The 25,596-nt window shown below is 45.9% G+C and overlaps 1 protein-coding gene across 4 annotated transcripts; it reads left to right on the plus strand.

Annotated features, from left to right (window-relative positions):
* Positions 1 to 698: 698 nt before the first annotated feature.
* On the plus strand, positions 699 to 24,342 carry LOC144703716 (immunoglobulin). 4 transcript variants are annotated; one of them, XM_078575950.1, is made up of 14 exons: positions 699 to 903; positions 964 to 1,064; positions 1,137 to 1,564; positions 2,431 to 2,508; positions 8,332 to 8,495; positions 8,584 to 8,659; positions 8,765 to 8,844; positions 13,518 to 13,719; positions 22,873 to 22,965; positions 23,066 to 23,172; positions 23,247 to 23,297; positions 23,391 to 23,474; positions 23,590 to 23,753; positions 23,988 to 24,342. In XM_078575950.1, the coding sequence occupies exons 3-14, from the start codon at positions 1,240 to 1,242 to the stop codon at positions 24,136 to 24,138; spliced, it is 1,575 nt and encodes a 524-aa protein (XP_078432076.1). In that variant the 5' UTR covers positions 699 to 903; positions 964 to 1,064; positions 1,137 to 1,239; the 3' UTR covers positions 24,139 to 24,342. The 4 variants fall into 4 exon arrangements, with proteins under 4 accessions (XP_078432076.1, XP_078432078.1, XP_078432077.1 ...); XM_078575952.1 differs by having other exon boundaries at positions 1,162 to 1,564; XM_078575951.1 differs by having other exon boundaries at positions 1,215 to 1,564.
* Positions 24,343 to 25,596: the final 1,254 nt, after the last annotated feature.

Consider the following 25,596-nt stretch of genomic DNA (forward strand, 5'->3'; position numbering starts at 1 on the left):
ACCTTGATTGTTCCTATTTCACATCCTCACACTTGCACTCATTGTCTGTACTTAGTGTCTTTGATTTTGTTCCCCCATTAGCATGAACTCTAGTGTTGGTTAATTGTCTTTTGTACCACCATCAAGGAGAGGAATTATCTTTGTGGGTTTAAATCCCTAACCTTCCCATTCTAGAACGTTTCTTCCATATATTCCTCACAATTCCTTTCTCATGCTTTTTCTCTCCGATGAGAGAGAGGCCTCACAGATTATTCCCATCGGCTAATCATTCCCATATCTCGCCGTGCAACTGTTGTTGGCAGGATAATTCATGATATTGAGCCAGAGCAGATGCATCTAACTTATATAAAATATCTTAAACGTTATGCATAAAAATGGTTATGTGAGTTGAATTTGATCGTACTAATAACAAAAAAAGCAATTAGGTTTTTCTGCCCCCCTTGTACCTATTAACTGTCCCCTACGAATATTTCATAATCACTTCCAATTTTTTATAACCCAGAGGCCTACATGATATTGAAATAAAAGGTAGATTCAATGTCCTGATAAGAAGATAAAATTTTGAGTAACCGTATGGAATAGAGTATTTTAAGAAGTTTCCCCTCACGTTATGCAGTATTCGATCCATTATCTTTAGCATTTCGGATTATTTTATCCTTAGAAGTATGTCCGATATCGATATCAGATTCGATATGGGTAGAACGAACCGGAAACCCGAGATCGCGGCAGCGAGCTGGAAGCCCAAAGAAACGAGGTCTGAACGGCATCGGCATCAGCTCCAGGAGCCATCTCAGGAATCACGATCTTCAAATTCCTGTTTCAATCCGTCGCCGCCGCGATCGCCGTCTTCCTACAATGATAAGATTCATTGTTTGATTCAAGACTACCGGAAAACCGCAGCAGGTAAGCGTTCTGATTCGAAAAGTACGTCAAAAATACGGAAAATAAGCTCTATTCTTGCAGACTTGTCCTTCTGCGGAATCTTGAGTGCGAATTATATAGAGATTGAATGCTCTAATTATTGTCTTCATTTTCTGGCCGGATCATTTCTACCTAATTTGCTGGTGAGGATTCTCCACTCTTTCTCTAATTTGGGCGTCTGAAAAAATTTTATTCTAATCATTTGGATTTGCAAGTCTGGGATATCCATCCGTGGGATAGGTTCTCCGTCTGTGAATTTTTCCTTGAGGCAGTTGATCCCGTGATCCTTGCAGTGAATGGACAATTCACATTGAGGAGATGCCTCTGAAGCTTTCCCAGAGTTTCTCCTTCTTCGGAGGTGGAAATTCCACTTCGCACGATGAAAAGGAGTTGGGATCGACGAAACGGGGTCAACCTTCTCTCAGGCTGGAATTAGACAAGGAGTTCTACAGACCTGGAAATTGGATCACAGCAACTATCGAGATATCGAACTTGACACCCAAGGGGACTCCTCTGCTCTCTGATGATGTCTTACCCTCCTTCATAGTCGACAGCATGGTCTTCGAGATCAGAGGCGTCGAAAGGCGAGATACCCAGTGGTTTGCTACGCCAATGCGGTTGCCGGGTTTCAAAGGGAAGAGAGGTAATGTAATGCATTTACAATACGCGGATCAATTACTAGGAGAATCAATTTGCAACCACGGTTCTATGATTGGCTCAATTTTTTTCTGTTTGGCAAGGGTTTAAATGATGCTCAATTATCCCTTCGGGTGCTTTTTGGAAGCATGGTTATGCGAGTTGACAAAAAACTTATTGGAATAGGAGTTTGGCCTTGGCTTTCTTTATCCCACTGCCATGGTTGATTCACATGACTGTTAAAAATTCCAGATCTATTCAATTCTAGCTTCTAGAATAATTTGGATGAAGTGATTGGCAGTCTGTGATATTTTTATAGAAACTAAAATACTTTGGCACTTGTCTTTAACTCCTCACATGGATGACTTGCTCCTCATTAATACGCCACAAGATTTGCTTCGTGGGATTAAATGTGGGGGGTTTTTTTGTTGACGGATCCTATCCAGAGGGTTGAAGATTTCTTACTTACTGTGGTCTTTCTTCTTTTTGTGTGTAGTTTTCATTTATATCTAAGTGGCAATGTTATAATGATGGGATACAGGAAAAAATTAGAAACTAATATGGTAATAATTGACGAATGCAACCATGAAGCTTAATCATTTGGGACATTTTCTTTGTGGACTAGGTGTTGGTTTGAGTGCTGTTACTGAGGCTTAACGAGCTTGCATGTTTTTGTAATTGAAGCAGTAATTAGGTGCCAACGTGTGGCATAAAAAAATTAAACTGATAGTCTCTGGAGTGTATTAATTTTGCTTTACTCTTTTTCTATGTCATTATTTTCTATTGTTCTCAGAAAGATCATTGCATTCTAATTAACACATTATATTTTTCTTAAAACTTATTTGATTTGCTTTTTCCTTTTTAAGTTCTCAGGTGAAAGCCTCTTTTTGGACTCTACAACTTCTTCCATTGTTTCAGAAGTAATAGTACCTCACGAAGCCTCGAAAACATGTGAGTATGACCTATCATTTATCTTTGTTTTTTTACCATAATCTACCAATCGATCATATAGTTCATAGAGATGTTAACAAAGCTGGGCTCTGCCGTTCTCATTTTTATCTTATTGACTGTCCCTTCTATTGGATCTCTCACAGGTTACTTGATTTTATTCATTATGAATTATTGAACTTATTCTGTACTCTGGATCTTTTCGCATGATGTTTTCCTCATTAGTTTTTTTGTGCCCTCTGTCGTATTCTTGATGGTGCATATGCGGCAGTCTTGTTTATTGGCCCATAATCTCTTGTTTGCCTAATATATGATAAATATTTATATATACGATAGAGAAAAATACATTTGCTGGTTTGCTACGTGAGCATTGTAGAAATCCACTAGGATGGCTCGATAGCAGAAGTGCAAGATGAGAAAAAAATGTTTGGGAGAAAGAGAGCAGGGCATCATGGCAATGAAGTTGCTGGCATGATCAAAGTGCTGTCGTGATAGAAGGGCTGAAGTGATGGAAGGAGCTGATGTGGCACCAATATGCTGAGGTGGCTTACCCAGATGAAGTGATGCCTGTGAGACAGGAAATCTGTTGGAATCTCTGATCACCAGAGTGCACTATCAATTCCAGCAGATCCATTGTGAAGCAGCTCTGGCACAGCACGAACAGAGAAGAGAAATCTTAAGAGGAAATAGAGTGAAAAGACTCATCATATTACTGATTTCAGCTGACACCCAGACGTATCAGGTTTGGATCTTAATCTTCAAACCTGAGTGCTTTACTACGGGCATAAGCTGGGTGGCTATTACAATGGATATTAAAAAAAAATACATTGCAAGTAGGATCAGAAAGATAAATAAGGTTAGAAGAAGTTCCCAAATGAATTTATGGTGGATAACTCTCCCCCACAAGCTCAGAATGGGTATTTTCATTCTGAGCTTGAAGACATGTCTTCAACAAAGGGCTGTTTATACCTTTGGTAAGTAGATTCATACATTGATCGGCATGGTTAAAGTTGGAGGTACAAAATGGTGCTGTTTACTAGCTTTTCTTGGATGAAGTGTCAGTCGACTGCCACATACATCTGGTGTGATGAACTATATTGTGAACGATAACAATGGTTGGCTGGTTGTCACACATCAGCTTGGTTGACTTGTTAAGAGGGATCTCATGGTCTTGTAGCTAGTATTTGGTCCACACGGCTTCACAGGTGCCTTGAAAAAAGCTCTTGGAAGTCGACTTCACCACTGGGGCGAGCTACGACAGGTTGCTTCTTGTTTTTCTAAGAGATGAGGTTACTCCCAAGGAAGGCACAGTTGGCCGAAGTGGTTCTCCAGTTGACAAGGTCACCTTCATAATCACCGTTAGTGTACGCTTCAGATATCTGTATGGCCCAGTCGATTTAAAATCTATTCCGACATGGATTGTGCCCTTCAGGTATCTGAGTGTGCAATGTACAGTAGATTCGTGGATTTCTTTGAGGTCTTCTGTAAACTGGCTGAGTAATCTCATGCCATTGGAGTTATCTACCCGGCTCTGCTATATTGGTTTACCAACCATGTGTCAGTATCGCCTAGGGAAGATCGTGCAGTGCGGTCTGAAAATTCGCACACTTGCATGAAGTTTTCAGTCGCATCAAAACTGTTGTGCGATGTTCAGTGCGAATTTATGTGGAAATGTGCATCGCACATTACACAAATTCGCACAAATGATTGTGAGAGAGGGGGATAGAAAGAGAGAGAGGAGCCAGCGAGAGAGAGAAAAAAATAAAGAAAGAGAGGGGGAGAGAGGACCAAGCTATATACTTGAGAGAGAGAGGGAATAGTGAGCAGAAGAGAGAATAGCGGTAAAAAGAGAGAAGAACGATAGAGAGAGAGGGAGAGAGAGAGAGGAGCGAGCAAGAGTAAGAGAAGAGCATGAGAGGGAGATAGAAGAGCAATAAAGAGAGAGAAAGAGGGAGAGAGAGAGAAGAGCAAGCGAGAGTGAGAAAAGAGCATGAGAGGGAGATAGAAGAGCAATAGAGAAAGAAAGAGGGAGATAGAAGAGCGCGAGAGAGAAAGAGAAGAGCCATATAGAGAGAACGAGGGATATAAAGGAACAAGAGTGAGAGAGAAAAGAGCACCAGAGAAAAAGAAGAAGATAGAGAGGAATGGGAGAGAGAAGAGCGCGAGAGAGAAAGAGAGAGAAGAGCGATAGAAGTGAGAGGGATAGAGAGGACCGATAGAGAGAGAAAGAGGGAGAGAGAAGAACGTGAGAGAGAAAGAGAGAGAAGAGCGATAGAAGTGAGAGGGATAGAGAGGACCGATAGAGAGAGAAAGAGGGAGAGAGAAGAGCACGAGAGAGAAATAGAGAGAAGAGAGATAGAAGTGAGAGGGATAGAGAGGAGCAACAGAAAGAGAAAAAGGGACAGAGAAGAGTGGTAGAATGTGAGAGGGAGAGAGAGGAGCGAGCGAGAGAATGTCGATAGATAGAGGGAGCAAGAGAAGAATGTTCGAGGGAGAGAGAGCAAGGAATAATTTTATAACACAAATTCAGACGCAACAGCACATTCCCATCGCACAGGCTTCTGTCCGATGTCCGGTGAGATTATTCTGGCAGGTGCGTGGTGCGGTTCGAATTTTTGAACCACACCGCACATCACACCAAAATTGCAGCTGTCACGGGAAAGAACCTTCCCTAGTATCACCCTTTGTCAAGATAGCTTCCTTTTCCAGGGTCAAGTTTATGGTTGGATTGACGGGTGTAGCAGGCCAGTCTCACTGAATAAATCCAAGGTTTACTTGAGTTGGGGTATAGCAATGTTGTTAGGTGAGTAGGCAACTGCTATGCCTAAGAAGTATTTAGTTTGCCTAAGTGTTTAATTTAAATCGTGGGAGAGGTGGGAGTCGGCCTCCTGAATTTCTTCTTTGTCGTCCCTGTCAGGATCATGCCATCAACATACTCAAGTAATAGTGTGCTTCCCTATGGTGTATGTTGGAGAAATAGAGTGCGATCTCAATTACTACATTTAGGATGCATGAACTTCATACTTTAGTTACGTTCTCTAAACCAGGCTCGTGGTGATTGTCTAAGCCCATAGAGGGAACTGTCGCAAGGGGGAGGATGACGAAATCAGATTGGCAACTGGTTATAGAGATGGTAGAATGGCAGCTGGAGGGATGGCAAGCTAAGTTGTTGTCAAGGGAGGAATGCCTGGTGCTACTGCAATCACTACTCTTAGCTATCCCCATCTTTCATCTTTCTGTATTCAAGATGACAGCAGGAATTGGGAAGAGACTAGAAAGTATGATAAGATGGTTATATGGGACATTGTGTGTCGACCTAATAAAATGGGAGGGTTGGGGTTCCTACACATACATAATATGATAACAAATTGGGTGGATAAAATTATAAATCCCCAAGACGACCTCGCCATTCATTCACTGGAGAACATCTATGGTAGGGGGCTGAATTGGGACAGAAAAGCAGCTCTGTTCCAAGGGGTATCACCCATTTGGCAAGGACTCAAACTGATCTTCCCATGGGTATGCAACTTCTTCTCTGCCAAGTTAGACTACGGCTCAGTATTTCAGTATTAGTTGGATGCATGGTCATCCTGGGGCATCTTGCATGAGGCTTATATGCACTCACACAGAGCCCTAATGCCTAGGTTCGGCACTGTTGGGATGGAGTGTGGAACCCAATCACCCATGAGGTCCTATTGGATCAAGGGGATGTAGAATTCCTAGACATGCAGCAGTTGATATGACCCCGACGTATCTAGGTCTCTTTCATCATTTAGCCCAATAGGGGCATTTAGGTCATTTGGACCTTTTGTAATCCTTTTAAATAGAGCAGCCCTCCCTTGAGGAGGGCAGCCAAGAAGTATCACAAGAATGTGTTTGGCTCCCTCAGGTGACGTCCATTCCGCCGGACCCCTCTCGTAGGCATTGTCCATTCCGCCTTCCCTCATCCTGCCGGAGTCCGTCCCGGCACGCTGACAACCATCCTGGCGACTTCTCCCTCCCTTCTCGTCTTCTCCCCGGTATGAACCAGCAGGTTCGTATCAGCAGTCTCTAATCTAGTTAAGCCCATAAGGCAGGGAACAAGAGGGGTGGACATGTAAACAGCCCTTTTTCGGCCTGGGAGGCAGATGCAAGGATCCGAGAGGGGGGAGAGGAGGAGCCGACAATCATCCAGGCTTGTCGATTTATATGGCGGCAAAACGTCCTGCTGAAGGTAAAGATATTCGGATGGCTGCTATGACGGAGAAGACACAAACCTTTTATAAAAGGTTATACCCAGATACATTGTCGGAAGGCCTGTTGTGTTCAAGAGGGGAAGAAGATTGTCAACACCCTTTTTCTCACACGATTTGGGCATGCCAATGGATATCAGGGGTGGATGTGACCTCTGAAGAGAAATTCTTTTTTTTTCTGAATGACTCTGAAGAGAAATTCTTGGCTCATACCAGAACTGTGGCTATAGAAGGAAAGAAGGCTGTTGGCTACTGGCGGCGCTGTGACCCATCCTGTTGCACAAAAATGAGGTGGTTTTTTGGGAGGACAACTTCCACTGAGGGGGCTATACATGAGTTGGAGGGACTTAAGGTGGCCTGGTTTCCTTGGATGATGATTCGAGAGTGGAGTTTTTGACTCTGTTTAGATTTACCGAGATGGGAAGCAGCCCATCCCATTGATTGCTTATCGCTTACATGACCACATCGCTTATGATATATCACAAGATATATCAGTTGAATAATGCCTCCAACACCTGGACCAGACCTTCGGGATCGTGTACCTGCCTTCCATCTTAGTTATAGTTCCGGAATCCGCTCTTAAGGAAGGAACGCCAATTCCCTCGGGGCCTTGGAGTTTGGTCTTGGTCAACAAAAAAAATGAGCACGGTCACGACGGAGGGAGGGGGCATACATCACACCTCCTACGGTGGTTGCAAAAGCTCCGAGTGAACTCGAAGCTATCTTGAGTTCACTATTCCCTCTCTCTTGAGTATATAGCTTGGTCTTCTCTCCCCCTCTCTTTCTTTATTTTTTTCTCTCTCTCGCTGGCTCCTCTCTCTCTTTCTCTCCCCCTCTCTCACAATCATTTGTGCGAATTTGTGTACTGTGCGATGCAAATTTCCACATAAATTCGCACCGAACATCGCACAACAGTTTTGATGCAACTGAAGATAGTACATTTGTGTCAGTACCACATGCACTGGCCCCTCGTTTTTATCCCTTGCTGCCTCTTCTGAGTTGGTTAGGGAGAATGCAATGTGGTAAATATGTATAGGATGGAGAACCTGACATTTTTAGGTACCTGCTGATACCTCTTTAGATCTTCTTGCAGACTCTCTGTCACCGCAACCTTTGTTCTGAGTTTCTCCTTGAATTCAAAATCTCACATTTTGAATGAGATACAAGCAATCTGAGAAGCACAATTACGTGACTAAAATATGAAGGAGATGAGATAAAAAATTGACTCGTAAAAAGCGATAAATAATAACCCAAAAGGTAAAATGAAAATGAAATATGTTGGCACACAAATGATTACAAAAATGACTTGTGGAAGCGGATAACGAAAATGATAATTAAAATGACTTGTACATGAGGAACTGCACAGTTTGACACGCATAATTGTAGAAACGAAATAAATTGGCAGTTTGTCTGTGTTAAATAAAAGGTCCATCAGAGAGAAGATTATGTACTATCTCTTCCTGGGAATGTAGTATCTACATCCTGCCTGTTTAGCTTTGTCCTGGACTTCACGTGGCTATGTCTTTGTGATCGATAATTAGTAAATTTTTTTACATTATTGGGTGAAATATTGGAGTTTTATTTTGCCTTGCAGATCTAGTTCGAGTAGAACTTCCGAGGAGCTTGCCACCATCATTTAGGGGAACAACTATTCGGTATTTGTACTTTGTTAAAACTGAGGTTCGTGGGCGGTGGCTATCTTTGGAAAATGGGCATCACCCTCTTCATGCGCCACTTGTAAAAGACTTAGTTCAGCTGGTATGTTGCTTTAAGTATGTCCTGTCCATAAAATGGTAGTATTTTTTATTTTTCTGGGGTCTTATAATTTTTATTTCAACCAATGAAGGAAGCTCGTCAGCCATTGCAGATATGGGGTACTCAAAGGACTGGAATGGTGAAAACTGAAGAGGATCAAATTGATGGTAAAATGTTATCTTGTGACCCTGTAGTGCATTCATTTGTTTCTTGAGAACCTTCTGTTCTGCCAAATTCTCAAATATCTCTTAGGTCTCCCATTTGTATCTCAGGATGTGTTCCAGGGACTTCCCTAAATACAACAACTACAGTGGATGTATACTGGAAAGAGAAGGACGTGGACTCTGAGTGGGTATGTTATGCAAGTTTTTCTTTGAGCTGAGAAACACAATTCAATATTTTGGTTGTGAAGTGCATAAGAACTGGATATGGAAGGAATTGATGTGGTACTACAATAAAAAGAGTCGGACCATAATTAGTGCTCCTGGTGGTATTTAACATTTGGCTTGGAAATGTTTTAGCTGCTTGACCATTTCTAGTATTTAATACTTTTTTATTTCTGTTTCCTTGCATTCTTTCATTCTCTTCTCGTAGTCATGTCCTCATGACACTAGTTCTTGTTATATCCCCATAAATGGGGTCACTCTAAATGCAGGCACATTAGTTTGTGTGATGCATACTTAAGCAGGAAATGATGTTGAATTCTACAAGGGAAAGTATCACATAGTTATATCCCTATGTTGTGGTCTCCAAACTAGAAAATCGCGAGTAGTAATTTAAAGAGGATGTTTAGAAATGTTTAAAAATCTCTAGTGAGGTAAAGGCTAATTGGGTTTTTCTTAAAATGTTGGTCAAGGACATTATGAAGAAATTCTAATTGATGACCAAGGATTTTTCCTGTATATCAAGATATCTTAGAAGATGGGGGGCAGTCCAGACTGATTTTTCGTACCCATTGGCATGGCAGACCAGCCTGATGCAGTTGCATGCTTTTGTCACAGTACTAATGCTGATGGGTTGCTCATGTGGCCCACCTTGCTGATGTCGCCGCCATGCTAACGTAGGTTGTCTTTGCAGATGTGGCTTCTTTTTCATATATGGCCTGCCTCTTTGGCATAATCCAAAATCGGCCAGGACAATGATTACACTGATTGTTGATATAGCTCTCCAATGACATGGACAGCTTGATGATGTGAATGATCAGAGGAGAGGGAGGTTTACAACCCTTGGAGAGGAAGCTGGGTGACAAGAGCGGCCTGCCGCCGGTTATGGCAAATAAATCCACAATAATAGCTCACAAATTTCTTACCTCAATCTACCTCTAATAGGCAGATTTAACATACCGACACAATCAGGAATGGAAATTGATAAATAATAACGGATGACTTCAAAAAAATACCTAACTAAAGGTTACAAAGCTGAAGGTTTTTTTTTGAAAAAAGATTTACAAAGTTTGTGACCCTCCCAGTGAGATAAAAATATATTATCGATAAGTACATGTAGGGCCTAAAAGGCCGACCAGGGCCTTGGCCCTGGGCTTTTACACCATGCAGCGGTAAAACCTGCATCTGTTTGTATGACCCAGTCCGTCAGGGCTTCCCGTTCGTTGAAGATAACTTTGTTCCTTTGCATCCAAAGTGCCCAGAGCACTGCGAAGGGTCGAACCTGCCCTCTCGCCCCCTAGGTGCTCCACTTTGTATAGAGTCCCAAAAGGCCTCCTCTGCTGAGATATCCATCCCCTTGAGTGGCTCACAAGTCCATATCGTTCAAGCAAAGGAACAATTAAAAAAAAGGTGAGCGCATTCCTCATCACCATTTGTGCACATAGCACACAATGCTGAAGCTTCTGGGGGCCATTTCTTCTGAACAGCCTTCATCACTATTCTTCGTTTGAGGAGCAGCCAACAAAAAAATTTCACCGTAAGGGGGAACTTTTGTCGCCATATGATGTGACGCGCATAGAGGATCCTCGGTTCCTCCCCTGTTCGTCCGCAGCTGAGCTTGGCATAAGCATCTCAAACAGAGAAGGATGCGCCTTCCACTTCCACCCATCCTGTGTCCCTCCTAGCGGGCGTAGGTGGATTAGGGTTTGATGCAACCTCGTATAATCTTCCATTTGTTGGTCAGATAAGGTGTCACCTGGGCATGGAGTCCATGTGCCATCCCAACACTCGCTAATTGTGGCACTGTTGCAAGGGCATACAGGCGTGTGAATTTTGTCTTCAATGTGCTTCGGGGGACCATGCATCTTGCCAAAACCAGAATGCTGTGCCATCTCCTAGGTTGGTGTTGAAGAGATCATGGACTTGAGGAAACACATACCTCAACCCTTGCCAGAATGCAGAGCCATACATGTCTTTCAAAACTAATGTAACCATTGCTGTATCCTGTCCCATAAGTCTGTACACCCACTTGGTCAGTAATGCTAGGTTGAGAACTTGCAATTTCAGTACTAGCAGTCCCCCCAAGCAAACTGGTTTGCACACTATACCCACAATACGAGGGATATCCCCCACCCTTCGTCCGATCCTGAACTTTTCCATAAAAATCTTCTCATCATACTTTCGAGGTGCTTCTTGGTCCCCACTGGTAGTTTCAACACTGAGAGGTAGAAAATAGGTATCGCTGACAGCATGTGGCATAGTAGCACCAACCGTCCCCCCCTTGACAACACTCTGCTTTGCCATCCCTCCAACTTCCGCTCTATCTTCTCCACTACTGGATGCCAGTCTATATATTTGATACGACCCCTGCCAATGGGAGACCCAGATATTTCATGGGAAGTGCACCACTAGGTGTCCCCAAGGCGCTAGAACAGAGGGCTTCCTCCTCTTGCGATAATCTGAACCCGAGAAAGGCTGATTAGGCACGGTTAATGTGTAGTCCCGAACAGTCCATGAAAAAGGTCAAGCAGGATGGAGGTTATTAGCCTCATCCTCAGCCCCCTCTATGAAAAAAGTGGTATCGTCCGCATATTGCAGAAGAGGAATGCCTGTGGGAAACTGGGGGTCCGAAAAACCTTTCAGCAGGCCATTGGAGTAAGCCTCCATTGTGCTTATGACAAGGGCATCCACGGCCAAAACAAAGAGTAGCGGGGCTAGAGGGCATCCTTGTCTAACCCCTCGTTGCGGTTGAATCCGGCCTCCTTCGGGGCATCCGTTCACCAAAGCTGAAGGTTGATTTGATATTCTGTGCATGAAATGCTCCATGGGAATTCAATGAACTCATCAGGGGCTTCAAACCTATTCAGGTGCATAATGAGGCTACGAGGGAACTCAAGAAGTTGCCATCATAATGGGGCTATGAGAGGGGACTAGACTATGACTTGCTTATCTCACTTCCACATGTGAAGATGATAATGAGAGGTAGACGATTGAATCGAAGGTTCTATTCTTTTCTCACTGATTCCCATAATCCACAATGTTGGGCAACATGGTGATGAGGCCCTTTTAATCATTACAATGGGGATTTATGCAAAATTGTGAACATCTATCTTTGTATGACTGATAATAAGAACTGAAGTCTGGACTTTTTCTAGTTTGTGAGGGAATGTTAGCACACGTAGATCTTTGTTTTTGTTATTTTCCCTAAGAGAGCTCACACAATATGGAATTGATAACTCATCCTTGTTTCCACTGAATCATTGTAACATATTGGGTCTGACTGGTTGTGGCAGATCCCGTGTCCATAAATCAATAAGAGCATCTTTCACGTGGAATGGAATAAAAGATTTCATCAGTACTTTCAGGCCTCTAGTCATTTGGCATCTTCCTTCCTTCTTTAGTACTTTCCTTTAAAAACTTCCAAAATATATCCTTGATAGAGATATTTAACCGGATCCATGTCATAAATACAGGCTTTCTTTTTCTCGAAGGGCTCTTTCCCATAGTACCTTTGTGACATTTTCTCCCCAGGAGCCTGATGGCTTCAATTTTGTATCAGAGCATCTGGGATCACAGTGAGATCTGTCCACTGTGTTCCAGTCCAAAACAGGGCAAAAATGAAAACTGTCATCCATTGAGGATGATCTCGTTACCTCATCAGCTTTGTTCTTCTTCTTCTCAAGAAAACCCTAGGAAACCGACATTCAACCAACGAAAAGAGAGTTCTTTCATTTCACATTTTCTGACCTGATATACCAGATTCGAAATACACTTAGTGGGCCATTATTTTGGGCCCATTAGTTTATAAAAGGAAAGTGAGCAAAAAAGGAAACAAAAAACATAATAAAGTAACGGGACTAAACAAGGAAAATAAACACATCTCGGCTGACAAAAACCTTAGCAAGGAGATCCATATTTCTTCCGCAGTTTTGAGTCCGAAACAACCTACCCGTTGTAGCTCTGTGAAATAAGTTCAAGAAGCATAATCTTATCTCCAAATGATACCTAAGGCCCCAAAAATGCAGAAGCATCTTACCCAGGCTGCTTATGACCAATTTTTCATTATGCAAACCATTTCATTACTCCGTGGCCAGATGTCTCCTAAAAAGAGGCCGTCTGGGTTTTTTTACATTGTGGTGCACCAGGGGGGGCCAGGGCCATGAAGATCCGTCGCTGTGCTCTGAGCATTATGGTTTCTCAGGAATAAAGTCATCTTCAATGGACGAAAATCATTGGTGGATGCTGTTGTATAAACAGTAGTGTGTTTTACCTCTGCTTTGTTTAAAGGACCATGTTCCAATGCATGGGGAGGTCTTCAGGGGCTTAGGTGTACTTAATGTTCATCAGTTATTTATCACATCAGGAGGGTCACCAATTTTGTGTGATCTCCCTATCTTTTTCAAAAAAAAATGACTCCCTGGAAATTTTTTTTGAGGGCTTCCTACGAAATGCTAATCTCTAAGGTTTACTAGTTAGAATTAACCTGATTCATGATGTTGCAATGGCTGCAGTTACCTTTTGGTTCATTATAGGTTATCAACAATTCGTCAAATTTCTTCTGTGACTGATAGCCTAGTAATCCTTTTTTATTATGCAAGTCTAGTTTCGGCCCCCTTAACTCTACCTTGTACGTTCTTTCCAGGTTAGAGTTTTTGAATCAGTTGATCAGTCTGACGAAGGGTATGACAGCTCAAAGGATGAAACTTCATCTGTATCTTCATTTTACCCCAACAGAGGAAGGCTTGATATGGCTCTAAGGACATCCTTGTCATTACAGTCATTTAGTTCAAGGTCCTACACTGAGGGACGGCACTGCCAAGCAGAGAGTTCTAATGCCAATGGAGGTTTGTTCACTTACGATATACTGCCAAAAACATTTTTTTTTGAAATTTAACCCGCTATCTAATTGTTTCTCATCTTGAGGGTATTGTGCTTGCTTTCTTCTCCATTGTGTCAGCAACAAACCTATAATCAGGAAACATGTTTTGTTGAATCATGTTATTGTCAAACAGTTTGTACAAGAAAAGAAACACAGGATACAAACACGAAAAACTGTTTGGATGAACTTATAAAATTCATTCTATTTTTCTTTCGAAAAACAAAATTCATGTTATTTTCTGTTACTCTTTTGTTTTACTTTAAAATATGGAGACACATTTTTATTCTCCATCTATTTTTTTCGAATAACTATATCTGACCGAACTTCTTGCATGTGTGATATTTTATTGAAAACATCCAAACACTCATCAAATTTCATGTTTCCATGGAGGCTTCCATGGAGAATGTCCTACAGGACGTGAAGGCACTAATATTTTTTTGGTTTGGAGTAAAGTGAGTGGCAGACCATTTTGGTCAGGTTGTATATGGTTTGTACACAGCTTCTTCTCTTAATAGCATCAGGTTGACCACCGCTTCGGGTGGTCTTCCTTATTTTCTTCAAAAAAAAAAAATTCATGTTTCAAGGCTCAATTAATTCCCATATTTTTTGCCCATTGTATGATGAAAATTCTCTTTTTATTTTGGTGTAGTGATGGAACTCCTGATACAATCTTCCATCATATCTAGGGCATCTCTTGCGTTTAACCGTCACCTGTTCCCATTTATATAAATGTAAGCCTCCTCGGAGAGCAGTGAAAAATCATTGGAGAATGGATATTAATGTTGGTCTAGATTAGCCCTAATCCAAAACAATGCATTTTTTTTTTGAAAACATATGAGGTGGTCGCCTGAACAAATCGGTAACCACCTGACAAGTACATGGTTGGAGCCCTAGGACTCTATTACATGTACGCATTTTCCTCTTCCCTCTTCATCCCCGTCAAGAGGAAAACCATGATGCTATGAGACCTTCAATCTCATGGGCGAGCCCATCTGTAGAGGCCTTCCCCCCTCGGAAGATCACCTCATTTCTGTGTAGCCAGATCCCCACTTCTTTATGTCTGGGACCGGTCCTCTGCATGGACTCCCAAAAGGCCTCCTCTGATGACATGTTCACCGTCAACTGTGCTTGGGTGGCCCAAACTGTGCGTGCGAAAGGGCATCCAAAAAATAAATGATTACAATCTTCGTCATCTCTCGTGCACAACAGGCATACCGTCGAGGCATCTGGATACATCTTCTTGAGAAAGACGCGGGTCATCAATCTCTTTCAGAGCAAGAGCCACCCAAAAATCTTGGCCTTAAGCGGAACCTTAAGATGCCAAATGGCTCGACACGCTTGGATCATATTTTTGTCTTCCTTGTTGCCCTGTCGGATCCGTGCATGGGCTTTCCCCACTGAGAAAGGAGCTCTTGTCCAATCCCAACCATCTAATTCCCCCGGGTTAGGGTGGATCTGATTTAGAGCTTGTTGCAAGCCCAAGAAATCAGTTAGTCGTTGGTCTGACAAGATTTTTGTCCAATCCCCTGTTCGAGCGTGTTGCAAGTCCAAAACAATGCATTAACCAATCGATTTTTCCTGCATCCCCATTTTCTCATTTACCTGGCACTCTGCCTTCCACTCTCTCATTCACTTCTACTCCGTGTTTATGCTTGTGGGATTCAAGCAGTTATCAATTGTGCTAAAAGCTATAGCTGATAGCAAGTGCGCTACCTTCGTCTTTACGCAAGATGTTGTACTTCAACACTCCCCCACAACACCTGTCGCTCACCTATATGTGGCCCGAACGTGCTGTGTGTTGCTTCTGGTATTTAAAACTGCAACCTTGCTCTGGTACCATGTTAGATTAAAGCACTTACTAACTGTGCTAAAAGTTATAGCGGATAGTGAGGTGCTACTTTTCATCTTTAAGCAAGATGTACTTCAACAATGCTGTCTGCCTAAACATCTGGTTTTTGCGCTAAAGAAGCAATGCAAGGCCAAGAAATTCCCATGAATGGTCATAATTGTCCATGGCTTGAAAAGTCAAAAATCAAGAGAAGACATTTCTGACCAAAAATGTACACTGATAATATTAAATCCTTTCTGGTTGTGGGCATCCAAAGAGCACGGAGAATAAAAAATCAAAGTTGTATTGAGGTAAAGATCCTTTATTTTTTTGATAGATCACCTGATATTCGGTTTGAAATTACCATTTGAGTCAGACTATGCATCCGCCAGGAGAAATTGATATGTATTATTCAAGACACTACCAAAGGCATAAATGAAGAAAGAGTGGTCAACGGCAAGAAGATATACTTGTAGGAATTGAAATTTAAGCGCATTTACACCATCAAACTTTATTTTTTCAGTAATTATACAATATTAATTTCTCTTAAACCATTGCAACTTGACCAGACCAAGTACATGGAACCTGATTGCCACTTTATCAAAGAGAAAGTTGAGAGTAGAGTTTGTTGGGTCTTTAAACCAAGTCGCAGATATTTCAAAAACGTGGTTTGCAAGCTCAGCATGGGCGGATTGATGACCAGCTTGACGGGGGTGTTACTTTACTGGGGCATATGGGCCATTGTCAGTGTCCGGTGCATACCCTTGATGGCAGTCTTCCCTTGGAGATAGTCTGCTCTTGGTGTGCTTCCATGTGCTCCTACCACCACGGGCGTTCTTTTGACAGCTGTCTCGACAGCTGTGCATACTAGGGGCAGATTCTATCGGGCTATGCCAACCTCCTTCAAGCTCACAGCACCAGCTTCTCAGGGTCTTCTAGTCTTCTTTGGATGCTTCCATTGACTCGTTCAGATCTCCAGCATCCTTGCTCTGTTATTTGGCTTCCTTCTGCCATCTCCGTGTGAGCAACCTGGGTCTTCTATGGAGGACCCCGGCTTCTCCAAATTTGACAGGATCCACTTGGGTCACCCTGCCGTCTCTTGGCCCAGCCGCTCTGCCATTCTCCATTTCCTGCCACTGTTCTGTCCCAAGGATACCTCTGCCCAATTTTAATTGACAGTATAAAATTTTCCTCAATACTGTAAGTACATGCTGTTAGTTAAGTGCTTATCCTCCTATTGGGCCCTATTCTATAAGCCCTTTAGGAGCTCTTATTTCCTCTCTCTCATAGGGTATAAATACCCCAATGTAAGCCACTTACTCTCTTATGTCAATCTATTCTCTCATTTCTCAACCTCCATCGACCCTTCTTCTCCTCCAAACCCTCTAGGGTTTGTCATGGTATCAGAGCCCTAGGGCTCCTGATCTTCCCTCTCCTCTCTAGGGTTTGACATCACCCTTTAGGGTTTGAGATCCCCTTGATCTCACCCTCCCTCCCTCCTTCCTCATTTCTAGGGTTTCTCCTTTGAAACCCTAGAAAGGCTGTTCTCTGCAGCCTTCTTGGTTTGATCTCTAGGGTTTGATCTCACATTCTCACCTGAGGACTTCCGCGCAGAAGCCGCGCAGCAGCCAGCCGCGCGACCAGCCAGCCGCGCGACCAGCCGCCGCGCACAGCCAGCCGCCGCGCGACCAGCCAGCCGCGCAGCAGCCAGCCGCCGCGCGACCAGCTAGCCGCACAGCAGCAAGCCGCCGCGCAGCCCGCTCAGCCGCGCAGCCAGCCGCGCAGCCCGCAGCGCAGTCAGCCGCGCAGCCAGCCGCACAGCCAGCCGCGCAGCCAGCCTCACAGCCAGCCGCGCAGCCAGCCGCACAGCAAGCCGCAGCCAGTCAGTTGCTGTGAAGGTCCTCGCACTAAACGTCCACTGCAGCCGCCCCGCCCCGTCCGCTGCAGCCGCCGCCGCCGCCCCCCAGTTTTTTTTTTCTTGAGGAAACCATGCCTTACACAGAGACCGACTTTGCGGAGAAGCCACTCTCCTACAAGATCACTCATCCGTTGCCTCTGGTCCCGGAATCAACTCTTCTCCGCGGCCCGAATCTTCTGCAGTGGTCTCGCTTCATCGAGACCACCCTCAAATCCCGTCGACTGTACAAGCACTGCACCGAGGATCCCTTGACCGCCGATCACCCTCACTATGCGGCTTGGGACGCCGAGGAGCAGTTCATTCTTGGGTGGCTGTCCACGTTCACATTGGCCCCGATTTCGCGACCGCTTTCCCATCAGAAAACGGTCAAAGGGTTTTGGGACCAAGCCACGAAATTTTGCGGGCGGGAGAATGATTGGTGGCGCATCTACGCCTCGCTGCTCAAGCTTCCAACCTGAAACAGGGCTCTCTGTCGATCTCCGATTATGCTCGCACACAAGAAGGCGTGGGATGAAGTGGACCACTACCTGCCAACGGACGACCCCAAGTGCAAGACCTACCAGAACATGCTTATCCTGCGCATCATGGGGTTTCTCAACGGCCTAAACCGGGAATATGAGGCCATTCGTCGTCGGGCCCTGCACAACAAAGATGGCCCTCCGGATCTCGAGACGTTGGTTCAGGAGCTCCAGGAGGAAGAGAGTCATCTCCTTCTCCATGGGACTCCCACCTCCGACCCGGCTGAGTCCTCTGCTCTTCTGGCAGCACCTGCTGCCGCTGCTGGGCAGTCCTCGGCCCTCTTACCGACTCCGCAGCTGCCCGCCCTGCAAAAACACCCGTCTGCACCTATTGCGGGAAGCCGGGCTACTGGAAGAACAAGTGCACTAAACGTCTCAACGACTGGCGAAAGAAGAAAGAGGCGGACAGCAAGGCCATGTTGGCCCAATCTGAATCTTCCCCGGCCCCGAGCACGTCTACCACGGCTCTGGACAGCATCCAAGCCGAGCTTGCCCGGCTCCGTGATCAGGTGGCAGCCATGCAGCCTTCTTCGACCGCCTACTTAGGCACATTTGGTGCGTCTTCCTCCCCTGCCGACACTTGGTATTGCGGCCATACGGCGTTTCACTCGCCGGTCGTATCGGACACGACTTGGGTGCTTGACTCGGGGGCCACTGAGCACATGACCCCCCTCAACACTCGGTTCGTCTCCTACGTCCGGCATAGTGGTGCACGTACTGTTCTCACGGCCGGGGGTGGACGACTACGCGTGGCTGGAATCGGGGCAGTCTATGTGGACGGCCTTGGTGTGGTCCGCAACGTCCTCCACGTTCCCGACCTGCGGGCTGTACTTCTGTCACCACAACGCCTTGTTGATGCCGTCCAGTGCTCATTTCATCTCCAACCTGACGGCATGTTTCTGTCTGACAAGGTCGGCCGGACTACACGGATTAGGCGGGAGAACGGGCTGCTGTTGCTGGATGATGGGGGACGGTCGCAGTGCTTCGCGGTGCACCGGACACTTCGGACGGGGGCCGAGCAGCGGTGGGGCCGACTCCTGATGACGCACCAGCGGCTGGGCCACCCGCCTTTTGCGACTCTTCAGCGTCTTTCCCCTGAATTATGTTCTGGCTTGGACCTTAAGACCTTGGTGTGTGACGCTTGTCAGTTGGCGAAGCATCGCCGTTCTTCCTTCACTCCGTCCTCGGCTCACACATCTGTCCCGCTGTTCCGGGTGCATAGCGACGTGTGGGGACCTGCCCCGAAACCTAGCTTGAAAGGTCATCGGTACTTCCTTCTACTTGTGGACGAGGCAACTCGCTATACGTGGGTCTACCTCCTCACCGCGAAGTCGGAAGTTGCGCAGAATGTCCGTCATTTTTGTGCGATGGTGGCGACGCAGTTTGGTCGGGGTATCCAGCGGTTTCGCTCGGATAATGCCCGCGACTTCTTCAACAACGACCTCGACGCCTTCTTCGCCGACCGGGGGATCCTCCACGAATCTTCATGCCCTGCCACCCCGGAGCAGAACGGACTAGCCGAACGTCGCATCGGCTATGTCACCTCGACGGCCCGGACGCTCCTTATCGACGCCAAGGCCCCGTGGCCGTATTGGGGCGATGCCGTTCTGACGAGCACCCATCTCGTCAATCGCATTCCCACCCAGCTGTTGGCGTTCTCTAGCCCCCTGGACCGGATGAGCGCGGCCTTCCCCGACACGTGCCTGCGGACGGGTCTCTTGCCACGGATATTCGGCTGCACGGCATATGTCCACGACACGCCTCCGGGCGGACAAAGCTTGACGCTCGTGCTGTTCGGTGCGTCTTCGTTGGGTACTCCTCTCTTCAGAAGGGGTATCGGTGCTACCATCCGCCGTCTCGGCGATACTTCATCTCGGCAAATGTCACCTTTGCCGAGCATGAACCCTATTTTGGGGACCACTCTTCCTCATCCCGCCTCCCGTTGGATGAGGCTCCCTCGGCTCCCCACTTGGGGCCCGTTCCTCTCTTGGAGCCCACCGCTCCCACATCTTCTTCCTCCTTCCATGATCCCTCTCCCTTTGATTCTTCTCCGTCGGTGACCCCCGAGGGGCCTTTGGACGTGCTGTCCTCCCCATCTTCGCTTCCCGCCATCCGGCATGCTCCTCTTCTTCCTCCTTCCTCCGATCAGTCCCCTCTCGAGTCATCCTCCTCGCTTCCCGTTGCGCCTCCTCCCCTTGATGACCCTTTCCTTCCCTCCCATGACGAGTCTTCTTCCCCTGCTCCGTCATCTGATTCTCCCGTGGAGGTTTCTCGTCCTCCCCCCGAGGACTCCCCCTCCCCCACTGCTTCCGCTCATCTTCCGTTGGCCGAGCCATCCTCAACCTCTCTCGACGATGACGACCAGTTGGGATGGCCCATTGCCCTCCGGAAAGGGGGTGGTCAGTGCACTCAGACGCCCCGTTATCCTCTTCGCATTTTCTTCCTTCGACCGGCTGAGTACTCCCTACCGGCTGTTTCTTGCTCGCATCGAGTCGGATCCCATCCCTCGCCGCTTAGCCGATGCTATCGCTTCTCCTCATTGGAAAGCGGCGATGGACGAGGAGATGCAGTCTCTACTCCGAAACCGCACTTGGAACATCGTCCCCCTCCCTCTTGGCAAGCGGGCGGTGGATTGCAAGTGGGTCCACACCAAGAAGCATCATGCGGATGGCACCCTTGAGCGCTACAAGTCTCGACTTGTGGCTCGCGGGTTCACCCAGTCTTACGGAGTGGACTACTTCGAGACGTTCTCACCTGTGGCGAAGATGGAGACCGTTCGCCTCCTCCTGGCCCTCGCGGCTCACTTCCGGTGGGCTATCCGACAGTTCGATGTCAAGAACGCCTTCTTGCATGGCGACTTGACGGAGGAGGTGTACATGCAACAGCCGCCGGGTTACTCTCTCGGCCCCCCTGGCCACGTCTGCCGACTGCGGAAGTCCCTTTATGGACTAAAGCAGTCTCCGCGCATGTGGTTTGGCGGTTCTCCGCTGTTCTGAAAGCCGAAGGTACACTCAGAGCAACGGAGATGCCACTTTGTTCTTCCGCCACCGTCCGACCGGGATCTCCATCCTTGCTGTGTACGTCGACGACATCCTCATCACGGGATCAGATGCTGCTGAAGCCGTTCGTCTTAGCACCGCCCTGGCCAAGGAATTTGAGATCAAGGCCCTTGGCCTTCTCCGATATTTCCTTGGCCTTGAGGTGGCGTACTCCTCACGGGGCCTCTTTGTTTCACAGCAGAAGTACGCCGTCGACTTGCTGACTTTGACAGGAATGACCGGGTGTGCGCCAGTGAGCACTCCTATCGACCCCAACGTCAAGTTGGGCAAGGGCGAGGACTCTCCTTTGACGAATGCTCACCGCTATCAGCAGTTGGTGGGCAAACTCCTCTACCTGACTCACACTCGGCCCGACATTGCATTCGCGGTCAACCTGCTCAGTCAGTTCATGCACTCACCGAGGGAGATCCACAGTCAAGCCGCCCACCGGGTACTTTCGTATCTCAAGGGCTGCCCGGGCAAGGGACTCCTCTTCCCTCATAGCTCGGACAAGACGGTGAAGGTGTACACCGATGCCGATTTTGCTGGCTCCGTTGTGGATTGTCGGTCTACCACGGGGTACTGCACGTTCGTTCTTGGCAGCCTCGTCAGCTGGAAAAGTAGCAAGCAGGACAAGGTGTCCCGCTCCAGTGCCGAGGCCGAATTTCGTGCTCTTGCTGATGGGGCAGCCGAGGGACAGTGGATCCACAACATCCTCGCCGATCTTCACGTGAAGTATGTGGGACCAATCCACTTCTTCTGTGACAACAAATCCACTATCGCCTTGGCCAAGAACCCCGGACAGCAAGGGCGCATCAAGCACATGGAGCACAACCGCTATTTCTTCAAGGAACGTATGGACGAGGGCCTCTTCGACCTTGAATACGTCTCCTCTGCTGACCAGGCAGCGGATGTCCTCACCAAGGGACTGTCCCGGCCGCTGCTTCAACGTGCTGTATCCAAGCTCAATATGGACGACATCCATACTTCGCTTGCGGGGGCGTGTTAGTTAAGTGCTTATCCTCCTATTGGGCCCTATTCTATAAGCCCTTTAAGAGCTCTTATTTCCTCTCTCTCATAGGGTATAAATACCCAATGTAAGCCACTTACTCTCTTATGTCAATCTATTCTCTCATTTCTCAACCTCCATCGACCCTTCTTCTCCTCCAAACCCTCTAGGGTTTGTCACATGCAGGTTACCGTTATGGGTGACTAAATTAAACATCTTTTTGGTACTGCACCACTTTTAGATGATTTGCAGTATGACCACCAGATGGATATCGAGGTTGCACTGCATCTTTGTCTAATAGACAGCATTGGGCCTGATATATATGCAGAATTTCTATCTTAGGATTCTGCTCAGGAGAGTTGGGATGCAGCTTATGAGAATAACTCCCAGAAGAATAACATTCCCATCCTAAAAAAAATTGTGACTAGGAAGACTAATCTTGTCCAAGAAAATGACATTGTGGAGTACAGCTGTGAGTTGAATACCTGATGGGCAGAGCTTGATCAGTAGATGCAACCAGATCCCATGTCCACGTATCATGATTAGGTGTTCAAGTTTTCTCAGGCATTGAATCTCAAATATGATCCTTTACTTCTTTCTCTTCTTGCCTTGAGATTTATCGTATATTATGTGGAGTTTTTATCTTTATCAGCTATTTATAATGGTACACCTGCATCTTACACTCTCTTGTTCGATGCCCATGCCCACTGAGAATATTTCATTAAAATTCTACGAATATTTTGAAAGTGAAGATATTGTAAAAATCTAGTGATAGACATATCTAATCCTTAGGGAACAATGTTACAGCCTTCTCCTCGATGAGCCTTCAAAGGAATCTCTCAAGCTCCTCCTCAAAAGATGACGCAAATGCATTTGTCGGACCTGTTGAAGGCGTATCATGTATTCACATCCTGATATAACTTCATAATAAGTTTAAAATCTGAAGCTGATCTTGTGTCATCTTTTAGAAGTTTATTTACAGAAAACGTTTCATCTGCAGCGGAAGGCTTTATACGGGGAAGATCTTACAACATTAAGATAGACGACCAAGTGCTTCTCAGATTCTCCCCTAAGAGCTCTGATTCCGGTTACTACTTTGGCGACACGGTACATAGTGGCCTTATGAATGTTAACTTTCTTTTCTTTTCTGAAGGGCTAAATAATTTATGCTACCTCTGTAGATTGGCGGTGTGTTAGGGTTTTCGCTTGAAGGAGTCCAAAGATGCCTTGAGGTGATGAGTTAATGTGAATTCATTATAATCTTGAGTTGGTTCATTATGATACTGAGAAAACATCTTACGGTTTGCTGTGTCATCATCTTTTAGGTCTTTGTAACTTTGGAAACGTTTGAAACTGTTGCCCGACAATTTGTTCATCCATCACGAAGGACTTCTCCAACAATTACGAAGGTTATTTCCGTGCCCCATTTTTGTCCTGATATATGACGTGGAGAATGGTACCCAACAATTTAGTGCTGTAACTCTTCTTTTAGATTATGCTGACTCTCTTTGTTTCTTTGCGCAGGTTCAAAGCGACTTCCATGCTGTTGTGGCCGATCTGACTGAGACTAGTTTTCTTTTCTCTATTCCCATCGATGGACCAATGTCGTTTTCTACCCCATGCGTCTCCGTCCAGTGGGTGCTTCGGTTTGAGTTTTTAACCAACCCTAGGAATGTCGATTGGCGTAGGTGTGTACTTCATTACTGCCTAATTGAATCAAATTATAACGGAATACAGTTTGAAATATGGCAGAAATTTATGTTTTGAAGAAGATAATCAGGTGTAAATTTTGCAACCCTTGTTTAATCTAATTAAATCATCTCTGCAGATCTGATCTTCATGAATACACTATCTTTCCTCTTCTTTTAGTTTCAAATTTTAGTTCTGATTATTACTCTTCCTTTTTTTACACTCATAATCAGGTATGAGCATCCTCTGCTCGTAGAGGGGAGGGAGAAAGGCGAGTGGGTCCTTCCAATCACCGTTCAAGCCCCACCTCCTCGTACTCCCGCAGGAAGTGCCAAAGACAAAAAGGTGCTTCTGAGTAATGATCTGTATGTTCGGACCGAGTAAAAGTCGAGGAATTTCTTCCAGCCATCTTTGCCGGCAAACGGGGTTGTCCCTCCGTGCTTAGTTTTTGTGTGGTTGTATGAAGCCTTGGAACGTGATCCATGAACAGGCGAATCTGAAGAAAAATAAATCTAAGTAGCACTAGATCGCTTTTTGCGACTATTTCTTGTGTTTATGAAATGAAATGTCCATAGGGATCCCCCGGAATCTCTTGCTTATTAAAAATCCTCACCTCTTATATATCTGAATAGTGCTATGTTTTCCATCCTTTATAGCTTTGATGATATTTTCACGGTGTGAGTTTACTCCCACCACAACCACTGGTTTTCTGCTCGTTTTATTATACCCATCTTTTGATCTCTTCTTACCTTGAATGAGATAAAAGCCATCTGAGTTTGGGGTATTATCATTCTTGATGGAATGTGTTAAAACCCCAGCCTGATAGTACCGGATTGAGGGGTTGCTTTTATAAAATAGGATCATGCCTGTCTTTTAGGGAGCCACAAAGGCCATGTATTGTTAAGGGAACTAAGGCCATGTATTGGATTCTCCAAGGCCATGTATTTTTTTAGGGGGCCATTAAGGCCATGTATTTGAGTCTCTAAGCTCTTGTATTTCTTTATGGGGCCACTAAGGCCATATATTGGAGTCTCTAAGCCCTTGTATTTCTTTAGGGGGCCACTAAGGCCATATTTTGGAGTCTCTATGCCCTTGTATTTCTTCAGGGGGCCACTAAGGCCATGTATTTGAGTGTCTAAGCCCTTGTATTTCTTTAGAGGGTCATTAAGGCCGTCTATTTGAGCCTCTAAGCCCTTGCATTTCTTTAAAGGGCCATTAAGCCCATGTAGTGGAGTATTTTTAACGGGTCCATAAAGACCATGTGTCGGAGTCTCTTAAGTTTTATGGTGTATTTCTTAGCGGGTCATAAAGACCATGTATTAGAGTCTCTAAGTTTTATGGAGTATTTCTTAGGGGGCCACTAAGGTCATGTATTGTACTCTCTCTCTCTCTCTCTCTCCCTCTCTCCCTCTCTCTCTCCCTCTCTCTCTCTCTCTCTCTCTCCCCCTCTCTCTCTCTCTCCCTCTCTCTCCCTCTCTCTCTCTCCCTCTCTCCCTCTCTCCCTCTCCCTCTCTCTCTCTCCCTCCCTCCCTTCCTCTCTCTCTCTCTCCCTCTCCCTCTCCCTCTCTCTCTCTCTCCCTCTCCCTCTCTCTCTCTCTCTCTCTCTCTCTCTCCCTCCCCCTCTCTCTCTCTCTCTCTCTCTCTCTCTCTCTCTCTCTCTCTCTCTCTCTCTCTCTCTCTCTCTCTCTCTCTCTCTCTCTCTCTCTCTCTCTCTCTCTCTCTCTCTCTCTCTCTCTCTCTCTCTCTCTCTCTCTCTCTCTCTCCCTCCCTCTCTCTCTGTCTCCCTCGCTCTCCCTCCCTCCCCTCTCTCTCTCCCCTCCTCCTCCCTCTTCCCCCCTCTTC

This window comes from Wolffia australiana, chromosome 5 (genome assembly GCF_029677425.1).
Source record: "Wolffia australiana isolate 7733 chromosome 5, ASM2967742v1".
NCBI lineage: Eukaryota > Viridiplantae > Streptophyta > Magnoliopsida > Alismatales > Araceae > Wolffia > Wolffia australiana.

What these genes read in the sequence shown, in the direction of transcription:
- LOC144703716 (XM_078575950.1), top strand. Translation starts at nt 1,240, where the DNA reads ATGCCTCTGAAGCTTTCCCAGAGTTTCTCCTTCTTCGGAGGTGGAAAT. An exon ending in TAAAAGACTTAGTTCAGCTG is followed by an intron (nt 8,496 to 8,583) that starts GTATGTTGCTTT and finishes CAACCAATGAAG; the next exon opens with GAAGCTCGTCAGCCATTGCA. An exon ending in TGAAGAGGATCAAATTGATG is followed by an intron (nt 8,660 to 8,764) that starts GTAAAATGTTAT and finishes TTTGTATCTCAG; the next exon opens with GATGTGTTCCAGGGACTTCC.